Source organism: Lissotriton vulgaris, chromosome 6 (genome assembly GCF_964263255.1).
Source record: "Lissotriton vulgaris chromosome 6, aLisVul1.2, whole genome shotgun sequence".
NCBI lineage: Eukaryota > Metazoa > Chordata > Amphibia > Caudata > Salamandridae > Lissotriton > Lissotriton vulgaris.
Window position 1 is genome coordinate 1,390,093,114 of NC_141694.1, and position 11,860 is coordinate 1,390,104,973.

General features: G+C 48.5%; 1 protein-coding gene across 2 annotated transcripts in view; it reads right to left on the reverse strand.

Annotated features, from left to right (window-relative positions):
- CFAP36 (cilia and flagella associated protein 36) overlaps positions 1 to 10,346 on the reverse strand; it is a 319,762-nt gene extending 309,416 nt beyond the window's left edge. The window contains exon 1 of one of the 2 annotated variants that reach the window (XM_086927503.1): positions 10,093 to 10,346. In XM_086927503.1, the coding sequence (XP_086783629.1) occupies positions 10,093 to 10,195 (103 nt within the window). In that variant the 5' untranslated portion in view covers positions 10,196 to 10,346. The remainder of the gene's footprint in view (positions 1 to 10,092) is intronic. The other variant, XM_086927504.1, reaches the window with a different exon arrangement.
- Between the last annotated feature and the right edge of the window lie 1,514 nt (positions 10,347 to 11,860).

Below are 11,860 nucleotides of genomic sequence, written 5' to 3' on the forward strand. Positions count from 1 at the left end.
AGTAGCATCGCCCCGCGGCCCGTCGCACAACCGCTCCACTCACCGCTGGTGCCTGCGAAGACAGGGGGCAGCAGCAAAAGAGAGAGTGACTGTAGGGAGGCACGGGGCCCAGTCCCCCTTTCTATGTAGTGCTTCCAAGTGGGGTTGTGTTCGCCTTGGGGTCCAGGCCAGACACCCCCAGGCCACCACCAGAAGGCCGCAGTCCATGGGCCCCCGCCGCAACTCCCAGCACCTCCAGCCAATAAATCCAGGCTGATTTACAAAAGGGGGTGGTGATGAACAGAGTGTCTGAATTGAGCAGACCACTCTTACCCAGTCCAAAGATCAGGGCTTGATCCATCACCGTTATTTATCTCACTGCCCCATCCCAGCTCAGAACCTGGCTATATGCAAATCAGTCTGTCCCTGGCCCAGTGCATCATGGGAACAGGGCAGACTAAACTACCAAGCCAATTCTTTACCAGAAAGGAGACAAGCTCCTGGGACCGGTTTCTGGCATTTCAGCCGTCTTCGGCCCGGCTTGCTTGAATCCTGATGGAGCACTGAGAAAGGGACTCATGTCTGAGTATACCCTGCCACACCTATAGTGGCCAAAATCGATTTACAAAAGGGGGTGGTGATGAACAGAGTGTCTGAATTGAGCAGACCACTCTTACCCAGTCCAAAGATCAGGGCTTGATCCATCACCGTTATTTATCTCACTGCCCCATCCCAGCTCAGAACCTGGCTATATGCAAATCAGTCTGTCCCTGGCCCAGTGCATCATGGGAACAGGGCAGACTAAACTACCAAGCCAATTCTTTACCAGAAAGGAGACAAGCTCCGGGGACCGGTTTCTGGCATTTCAGCCGTCTTCGGCCCGGCTTGCTTGAATCCTGATGGAGCACTGAGAAAGGGACTCATGTCTGAGTATACCCTGCCACACCTATAGTGGCCAAAATCGATTTACAAAAGGGGGTGGTGATGAACAGAGTGTCTGAATTGAGCAGACCACTCTTACCCAGTCCAAAGATCAGGGCTTGATCCATCACCGTTATTTATCTCACTGCCCCATCCCAGCTCAGAACCTGGCTATATGCAAATCAGTCAGGTTCTGAAACTGGGATGGTGCAGTGAGCTAAAAAACGGTGTTGGATCTAGCCCTGATCTCTTGACTGGGTGAGAGCTTTCTGCTTAATTCAGAGACTCTGTCCCTCACCACCCCTTGTTGTAAATATTTTTGTCCACCCTAAGCGTGGAAGGGTATTCTCAGATGTGAGACCCTTGCTCATTGCACCATCAGGATTCAAGCAAACCGGGCCGAAGACGGCTGTAATGCCAGAAACCGGTCCCCGGGAGCTTGTTTCCTTCCCGGTGTAAGAATTGGCTTTTGTAGTTTGGTTTGCCCTGTTCCCATCATGCACTGGGACAGGAACAGACTAATTTGCATACAGCCAGGTTCTGAAACTGGGATGGTGCAGTGAGCTAAAAAACGGTGTTGGATCTAGCCCTGATCTCTTGACTGGGTGAGAGCTTTCTGCTTAATTCAGAGACTCTGTCCCTCACCACCCCTTGTTGTAAATAAATCCAGGCTGGCAGCGCACCTGCGGAAAGGTCCGTTGCAGCCTATGTCAGGCCAGCGTAGTGCAGAGCGTCTCCGCGAGGGAGATGGACCGGGGCAGCACAGGGAGGCGATCGGGCCAGCAGGAAGGAGAGGGGTACGCCGCAAAAGTCACCGCATTGGGGGGTAGCTGAACCCGCCCAGAGTTCACGCCAAAACCCGGGTGCGATGTCACCAGCAGAAGATTGCGTTTTTCCCAGGGCACCTCCACAAAGTAGCGCCGGCCCATCGCACAACCGCTCCACTCACCGCTGGTGCGTGCAAAGACGCTCCGTCCTCTAGTCCAGGTATATGCGGGCCCTGGCCAGCTCCCAACCAAACACAAAATGGCGGCTCCAAGGCGCGGCGGGAGGTAGTCACCCCCGGGCCCCCAGCTCCGCTGATGACCCGGTCACCGCATTCGTGGACTCATGTGGCTGGGCAGTCGCCTGTCGCACGCGGAGTCCGACAGATATGTGGGGGTCTCGGGTCTTCGCCCCTCAGCCCCGGGGAAGAGCCGCACTCCGGATCCGCAAGATGGCGGCCGCTACAATCCGGGCCGCAGGTCCAGGGCAAGACAGCTGGTTCCCCGCTACGCCTGCACCTCAGCTGCCGTCCGCTTCCCCAAAGGAGCTCCCCGCTGTCCCCCACACAAGCGCCCCTCAGATAGGCACCACCGGCACCCCAAACTCCGCTATAATAGCTTAAAGAAGCCCAGGCCACCAGAGCTCCCACAGCGTGCGTCTCACGCCATTCACAGCGAGGCCGCGCCCCCCACAAGTACCTTTTTGCTATGGTAATCATTTCAACGCTGCAAGCCTGATTGACAGCTAAAGTGCACCTCTGCACCCAGCTCCCCCGAGCAAGGTAAAATTGTGCTAGCTGGTGTTAACTGGTCTAGGGACTCACAAGACCTTAACTCCAAGTGGGTTCCGTTGAACTCACTCTCTAAGGAACCGATTGCTTGTATGTGTTTTTCCCATTGACAGCAACATTTTTGTTTTCACATTGCAAAGTACTGATATTATTAATGCTTTAAACTTGATAACTCAGGTTATACTGTATGTACTGATTTCGTTTTGGTGTCTAAAAATATATAAAACTCAGAGCTATTTTTATAAATTGGTGTCCGATTTCTCCCAAGTCATGTCAATTACTTATCGTTCATGTTGGTGATGTGAAACGCTTAACACTTGTCCCACTAAGTAGCCTGTCTGTTCTTTGCCACTCTATCAGGACTGAGAGAAGGTATACTGAGAGAGTACCCTTGCTTGGTCCATCTTTGTGTATTTTGCTAGTATTACATGGTAAGGCACCCCTGCCATACCACTTAATACTTTCGCCTTGAAACCCGTAATACCCCCTTTTCCTAAACTTGGAAAAAGTTGTAGTTCTGCCCTTGTTAGATGTGAATTTCAAACCTTCCACAGTTTGGGAAGAGATTAGTTGGTAAAAAACCTTAAACATTTAAGTTTAAAGGTGTGCACAGACTCAAAAGGGCATTCCAACCCTAGAGCTATCGCTTCCTGCTGCCTCCAGCCCTAGCATGTAGATTTGTGGAAAGGGGACACAATCAAGCAATTGCTAGTATCCAAACCATGCTATAATATGAGCCCTGACACAATCTGAGAGGCTATTATCAGAGTTTTGATCTAATGAGAACGCTCCCACACTTTGTCACCTCAGTGCATGGCACCAAAGGGACAAGTCGATATTTTTATGGGGCATGTAACTTTATGAAGCATCTCATCCAATGGACAAGTAGATATGCTATTAAATTTAACTCCCCTGAGGATATGACAGTAAGGGGACCACTTAACACCTCTAGGATGAGCAAGGACAGGAGAAATCTGGCAGTTCAAAGTAACGGCTGGATAAATACAGCTTACTGTGGAGGTGCAATGACGAACAATAAAAACTCTGCCATCTGTAACATCCAACATACTGGATACCTCGAGTGAGTGAAGTCATTCTTGAGAGAGGTGCTCACCACAGTGAGAGACTTCAGAGTGTGTTGGAGCACAAAATCAATACAGCGGTGACAAATGTTAACTTCATATACATAGTACACAAGAAAGGCAGAGATACGATTAAGGAAATGGAGAAGAACGTTATTTATTTATTTATATTTTCTTTTATTTGAGATTTATATAGCGCTGGCTAGACCCGGAGGTATCAGAGCGCTTTACAAAAGGTTCCACAAAATTACAAAGTTACATCAGTTACAAGTTACATCAGTTACTAGGAAAACGTTTCAAGAGCGTAGAAGACGAAATAAATGGAGTTTAGAATGGTAAAGGGGTAGGAGGTAGATAGGATGGAGAGACGAATGAGAGTCTGCACAAATTCCGGCTGGGTAGGTGACAGCCGAGGGGGAAGTCCACAGCCCATCTCCTCTTCAACTATCAAGTAGCTCCACCGGGCATCAGCCAAACAGCTAGGTCTCAACGGGAAAACAATTAAAGAGTAAAGAGGAGGGACAAGTGTAAAATTATTGTTTTCAGATTTTACACTGGCGATGCAAAAGCAGCGGAGATTCTTTGATGGGGTAAAAAGAGAGTTGAGAAAACAGAACATTAAACAAATGATGAGAGCAGGTGGCCGCTCTTTTAAGGTCCAGGCGGCCCACCTATGGAATTCCCTCGCGATGTCAATCAGAGGACTCCATAACCATCTGGCTTTTCGAAAAGCTATAAAGACATGGCTCTTTCCAGCTTAATGTGTTTCTATCTGCTTGAGTGGTCCATTGGCACCTGTTCTAAGGTAGCGCTGGGACGCGTCATGCTGGAGCAGCTATTGCGCTTTACAAATTCGAAAATAATTATCCGATTCCCGCATGGTTGAGAGAGAGGTAAAACAGTGGTACTTCATCTTCCCTGATGATGGATGGTACTAGCTAGAGGGATGGTATGGAGTACTGCCAGGGTCCCAACAGGAGTCCACAGTAGGCCCCACGAGAAGGCACCGAAAAAAAGATGTCCAGGGATGTTATCAACCCCCCTCTTTAGCAGCTACAGCAGGGGTGGAGTTCTTGATGAGCCTCTTTTGACTGCAACTCTGCAGACAAAGTCACATAAATAATGTGAAAGGGTTGATTGAGGGAAAGGATGGATGGATGGGTGTGTGAATGTAGGGGTAGATGGGTGAGTGAAAGGGTGGGTGGATAGATGGATGAATGAGTGTAAGGATGGATGAGGGAAAGAATGGATTGATGACTGAAAGAGTATGGATGGATGGAAGGTTAAAAGGATGAATGGGTGTAAGGATGGATAAGTAAAAAAATGGCTGGATTAGTTAAAGGATGATTGGATGGATGAAATTGTGGAAGGATACGTGAAAGAATGGATAGATGAACGTACGGGTGGATAGATGAAGGTAAGGGTGGATGGATGAAAGGGTCACTGAATGGTTGAGTGAAAGGATGATGTGAATGGATGGATGGATGAGTGAAGGGAAACTGAATGGATGATGAAATGAAAGGGTGGGTTAATGGATGAGTGATAGGATTGATGGATGAGAGAAAGGATGGAGCTTGGGTGTTGTAAACCCCTAACTTTAGCATCTACAGTGGGTGTGGAGTTATTTCTTGAAGGGCCTCTTCTGTCTGCAACTTGGCAGACAAAGGTGAATGAGTGAACGGATGGATGGATGTGTGAGTGAAAGGATGGATGGATGAATGAGTGAAAAGTTGGATGTAAGGATTGATGAGTGAAAGGATGGATGAGAGAAAGGATGGATGATGAATGAGTGAAAGGATTGATGGCTGACTGAAAGGGGGGACTGTTGGATGAGGAGAGGATAGATGAATGAGTGAAAGGATGGCTAGCTGAGTGAAAGACAAGGTGAATTGGTGGACATGAAAGGATGGATGATGAGCGAAAGCATGGCTGGATGAGTGAAAGGGAGTGTGGATGGCAGGATGAGTGATAGGGACTGTGGGTGGCTAGATGAGTGAAAGGGAGGGTGGGTGGATGGATAAAAGAAAGAGACAATGGATGGATGAGTGAAAGGGTGGATAGATAATGAGAGAAAGGATGGATGAATGAGTGAGTGGATGGATGCCTGACTGAGAGGATGGATGATGAGAGGATGGATGAGTAAACAGATGGATAGCTGAGTGAAAGGGAGGGTGGATGGATGGTTTAAGTGCAACGGAGGATGGACGGATGGATGGAGTGACAGGATGGAAGGATGAGTGAAAGTATTGATGGAGAGATGAATGAGTGAAAAGGTGGATGGATAGATAAAAAGATGGATGGCTGGATAGGTTTGATGTATAGGTCTGGAGATGGACAGATAGGTTTGGATATGGATTAGCGGACAAACAAAATGGTGAAAGACTGAATGATAGATAAAAAAAATGGAATGGATGTCAGAATGTAAAGGTGAAATTGTGGATATCAGCAGGTGGATGAAAGTGTGAAAGGATAGATACTTAGATGGAAGACACAAGAGAGCTTTTCTGGTGAGAGTTGTGATGACTTGCTGTTTGCCTGGTGCCATAAGAGCTTTGGTGTAATGTGGGGGGTATTTTAATGTTCTGACTCTCTCTCTTGAAGATGACAATAACCAAATGCAGGCTCCGTTGTATGAGAACAAGAAAAACAAGCTCTGTGGCATGAATCAGAGCAACAGGTGGAAGAGATGTTATCAGAGAACCCCAAAGAGGGTTACATATGTTGCTGGGAGATGCTGAAAATGTGCATGGAAACATTGGTTAAAGTTCACCTCACTCTAACATTTTCTTTTTTTTTCTACAGTTCAAAATATGGGTTACCAAAGCTGGTAAAAGGGCTGTTCTCCACATCCCTGTACTTTAGACTTCAGGCAACTGGAACACTAGGCAGTTCTGATTTGATGTTAGAGCAACAGACATGTATCACACTGGAGTGGAGGCCAGTTTTAATTCTAATGCATGGCAGTACGGGTGTGAAGATGTTGAGTAGGATTCGGTGGGGCAACCAAGCTGTGGCATGGGTTGAATGGAACAAGTAAGTGGTGATGTGAGGAACAGTGCTAATAAAAGTATTTCCTGGAATGTGAATGGGCTGGGAGACACGATAAAAAGTGGAGGGAGCGTACATGCAGGTTATCTGTAGACACAAGCCTGATGTGGTTTAACTGCATGTAATGACCATTAGTATTACCAAATATCACTGTCTGGGCATAGAGGTGGTTATGCCCCACTCTTCCATGCAAGATTCACTACTTTTTAAAGGACAGCAACAACCTTGGAGAGGAAAACTGAACCCTTTATTGGAGGCAATACAGGAGCTGAACTACAAGGATGTTATTCTATTGCCTGATAAAGTCCCAGAGTGGGATAAAACGCATTGCTCGGCGGTTTCTTTTACAGTGGATTTGCAATAATGTCGTTTTTTTAATTAAATGGGGGAATGATGGTGAAACCTACTGTGCTGTGAACTCCACTGTGCTATTTGCCTCTCTTGTGCGATCTGCATGCAAATAATTTTGTGATCTTCAAAACAAGGAATCTCAAATTGAAGAAAACAGTTGGTACTTGTACTGCTCAATACTGATGGACTAAATACAAGAGACATTTTTGAGTGCTGGTACTTTTATAGGAGTGGTGTTTGTATTATGTAAATAGGAACTGTGCCAGAAATTTAGGAACTGACTTAGTGCTCCCTCTTGTATAATCTATGCGGATGCCCTGCCGGGTATCTCGCAGGGGAATACCAGGACGGGTTCCCTAAGCAAGCGCCAGGACGCCCCGTTGGGGCAGCTGTGCGCTATACAAGATACACTACATTTACATGTCTGCTTAAATTTGTGAGTTTAGTGGCAGTTGGATCCTAAAGAGGTGAGCAACGTAAAATTCCAAATGTGGAATAAGAGTAGTTGTGAGTAAGTCAAGTCATCATACATATTTAGTAGACTTCAAAACATGGGAAGCAGATTATCCTTCCTGCCTTTGCCTAGCCTACTTTAAATAGAAAAAATTATGACAAACAAGGTAAGAGTGAATAAAAGACGCATGAAAAAAGGTGCACTTGTCACAATTAATCTTCAATCTAGTGTGAGAACCACTGTCATATTGGATCAGATTGGATATGCTGTTTAAAGAAATTCAGTAGAATAGTGCACATCACAACATAATATCCCTATATGCAGTTGATAGTCTCCTTTATCTGGTGGACCCCAAGTATTCTGTATATAGACTGATACATATAACACGGGAGTTTGGTAGGTTTTCGGGATTTAAAATCAAGTGGTCTAAATCGGTCCTGTTCCCATTACATCCTGCATGGCTTGGATTGGCACCCAGTGCCCTTCCCAGACTAAAAATACAGAACTTTACATATCTTGGCTTTCAGGCGACTAGAGGAAAGAATTTATTGAACTGAAATGTTGGAAAACACTGACATTTTTTAAAGCAACGCAAAAAATGGGGTAACAGTTAAACAAGAGCGCACAACAAATATAGGTGAGTTACAGTGTCACAAGTCTCAAAATAGTGCTCCAGGAAGATGGGATCGGTTACCACAACCCCAAATCCAACCACCTTCTGGTGATCTTAAATTATAACGAAAGTTCCTCCGAGCACTTGCAGTATATAAACATAATAGTCCTCCACTTGTGTTTTTCAGTTGTCTGTATCCAAGTTTTTATTTTCTCCAACAAATCCAAAGCCCATAAACTAAGTGCAGTACAGCCAACACGTGTTTCGTCTAGTCAGTAATTGACTTTTAGACTTCTTCAGAGCAATCTCGTGAGTATGCAGTCATACCATGACATCTAGCTCTGATCACTTATGCGCAGTGATATTATTCTCATTGGACATGTATGTCAGTTATCGTATCTCCTTCAGAGCCTTGTAAACGATTTATTTGTATCCTCTATTTTGTACTCCCAGTTCGTAATGTGTCAAGAAAGTTTCCAAAGCCACGTATTCGTGTCCTAAGTATATGAATCCCTATCGTGATAAGTCCTGCCTAGATGACAAGCTCAATATGATGGCTCAAGTCAAGGAAGTGTGCACCTCCTGCTTCCAAATTCTACGCATGTTGAGAAAGATCTTGCCTCAGAACACCAGACGGACCAAAGCGCAAGCACTCATCACCAGCAGGCTGGATGGACTATGCCAACACTCTCTACACCGGAATCTCCAAACAACTCCTACACAGACTCCAGACCATCCAGAACGCAACTGCAAGACTGATATTTGACCTCTCACAACGCACTACATCAGACTGCACCTCAGAAAGCTCCACTGGCTACCCATTCACATGCACAGAAAATTCAAACTTCTCACACACATACAAAGCCCTATACATCAAAGAACTAGAATACCTGAACAGCTGCATACACTTTCACCAACCTACCTGACACCTACGCTCTGCCTCACTCTCACACACTCTCCACATCCACAAAAGCAAAACTAGATGTCGCTAATTCTTCTTTATCGCACCCAAGACATGGAACGACCTCCTTCAACCCATCAGACCTACCTCCTCACTTCTTGAGTTCTGCCAGAAGCTTAAGGCCTTGCTCTTCATATAAGCACCTTGGGGACAAACACCAAGCCCAAGCACCTGGATATCCTCTTGGGTATTAGTGCACTATGCAAATCAACATAACACAGCACATCTGATCCAACTCTGATTGGTAAATAAAAATAAGAAAAAAACAGGTAATTTTGCAGGTGAGTGCATGCGAATTAATCACGCCACTGGCAATCTCTCGGATCGTATCCCAATCCATCGTTTTTCGCCCGTCTTGCCACCTCAGTTAAGACCCAGCCGTAATCAAATCAGTCTTGACCCTGTTTGTCACGGGAACAGTCCATCCTGAACTGCTAGGTGCTCCCTGAGCAGGAACAGAAACAATCCAGGACAGGTTTTGCCCTTGTTATGGGCCCTTCCGGCGGGTACAGTTTGCTTCCAGTAACACATGTGTACGGGACCCACGTCTGGGTAGACCCGTCCCTATACCCGGCCATAACAAGTCCAGTCCTGGATGACTCGTGTTCCGGTTCAGGGAAGCCCTGGCTGATCGGGCTGGACGGTTCCCTTGAGGAACAGGGTCAAGACTGATTTATGGATATATCTTCACTGTTGTACTGACATCTTGTCCTTTTACTCCAAAAGTTGTTATGGACATATCTTCACTGTTGTCTTTAAAGAAATCAATGTACACAGCAGTTTTTATTTTACTTACGGCAGTAAAATCGCTCCAAAGTACACCTAAGATTTAACGTTTAAAGAACGTTCAGAAGAATCGACTTAAATAGGTAACAAAAAGAGTACATCTAGCGCTAAAGAAGAGTTGAAATCTATATTGTGGGCGACTTATAAAAGATGGAAAGAAAGTTGGTGGTAGCTCATTTGAAATCTTCGACCTCCTTCCTGCGCCAGGGGCAGTTCTGCGAACAATTGTAAATAAAAGAGCACCAGATGTTCAGTGATTGACGAATACGGCCTACTTAGCACCATTGCGGCTCCCCTCACCAGAGGCCCCTCCAAGGGGCGACGCCCTCCGCCCCGCCTCACCTGAGCATCGCTGCTCCAGGAAATCCAGCACTGGCGCGGCCCATAGGGGACTCCGCAGGAATCCGAAGACGCTCTCTATCACCCATTCTTCAATCTGCTCCATGGTGGTTACTCCAAGGACCGGGCGCTGCCCTGCAGCTCGTAAGAGGAGCAGGGGCGTGAGGTAAACAAACCCTACACGCGCATCTGCTCACAACCACTCCAGCCCAATTGGACTGCAAACGCTTGATTGGGTCGCTACGGCAACGAACGTCATCGAAGGGCTAACGCGTCACCGAAACGGTTGATTGGCTGAGAGTGTGCAGACTGCAGAGCATCGAGTATTAATTAACACAGCGCATGCGCGAGCCTCCCCTACGGCTACATTATTTCAAGTTTTGACCTGCACGCAGGGTTTGTTTTCATGGGGAGTTTGTGGTGTCTGGAGGATATTTGTGTAGTGCATTATTTTAAGGCTTAAGGATAGGTGTAACCAGGGTTTGGCGAATCGGCACTGCACTAAGCCCATGGGGCTTGCAAACGCTACTTGTGACTTGTTCACTTCTATTTTAGAATCAGAAAATCTTACAAATCGCATCAAAAATGGACGCACGGTAGCATTGGCTCTAATGTATCCTGACTGTACTGCAGATTTTATGTTAGGACTGGAGTCTGTGGGAGGGAGGGCTTCTGCGGGGGGACCCAGGGAGAGCCAGGCGCGAGCCGGTCTCTCCCTGGGCAGGTTCGCGCGAGGAGCATGACCAGGTGGAGGGGCTGATTAGCAGAGGGTTTAAAAGGGGAAGTCGGGCGGGTTTTTACTAACTGCGTGGCGGGAGGCGAAGGGAGGTTGTTTTTGCGCTCGTGATCCCTCTTTTGTCTTGGGCCATGGAGGAAGCTGCAGATGTTAGGAGGGCTGTACAAATCCTTTGTGCGGCAGGGCGCGAGGACCTGTTGATGCCGGGTGTCCCGGCGGAAGCTTGGGTCGGCATGGCCCGCCCCCCTCGCAAGGCCTCGGTGGGCGTCGCCAGGGCCGTGGAGGCGTGCCTATCGACGGGCCCGGAGGACGAGGAGGACGGCGAGGCTGCCATGCCGGGAGACGGGCCTGGGCTGCTTTTGCCCGCCGCTGCTGCAGAACCCCCGCCGTGCGACCCGGGCGCCCTCCAGCAGGTATGTGCTTTACCGTTTTCAGATGCTGGTGCACGAGGGGCGCCCGGGGGGAGGCGGGGGCGTTCCGTGGGCCGGCTGGCCCCGGGCACAGGCGGATTGTCACTGGGGAAGTCGGGGAGGTCGAAGGGGGGCCCCAAGCCCAAGCGTGGGCGCAGCCTGGAGATGCATGGACGCTTGCACGCCCCTCTACCTGCTGCGGTGCCCCCTTACTCTCCCCTCCTGGTATCGCCTTTGGCAGATGGGGTTCCCCCATGCCTATGGCTCAACGGGCAGTGTTATCTGCTCTCCCCGGCATTGCCGGGGCCTGTTCCTGCCCCCCCCCCTGATGTTGGCCCCCCCCCCCTGGTTGACGCAGTCGCCCAGCGCACTAGCGCCCCGCTGCCGTCGCCCCATCACCCGGAGGCCCTGCCCCCGTCACCTGCTGGGGTTATGCTGGGGACTGCGCATGCATTGCTGCCCCCTCCGGCCACGGTGGCCCCAACTGGTGCTCTTGGCTCCCAGCCCCCCTCCCACGCCTCCCTGACCACGGGTGGCAAAGGTTTGCTACGCAAGGGAGTGCCCCCGGTCCCTGGCCAGTCACTGTGCCCGGCCCCCAGGGGTCGTCCGGGTGGTTTTCTGGGTG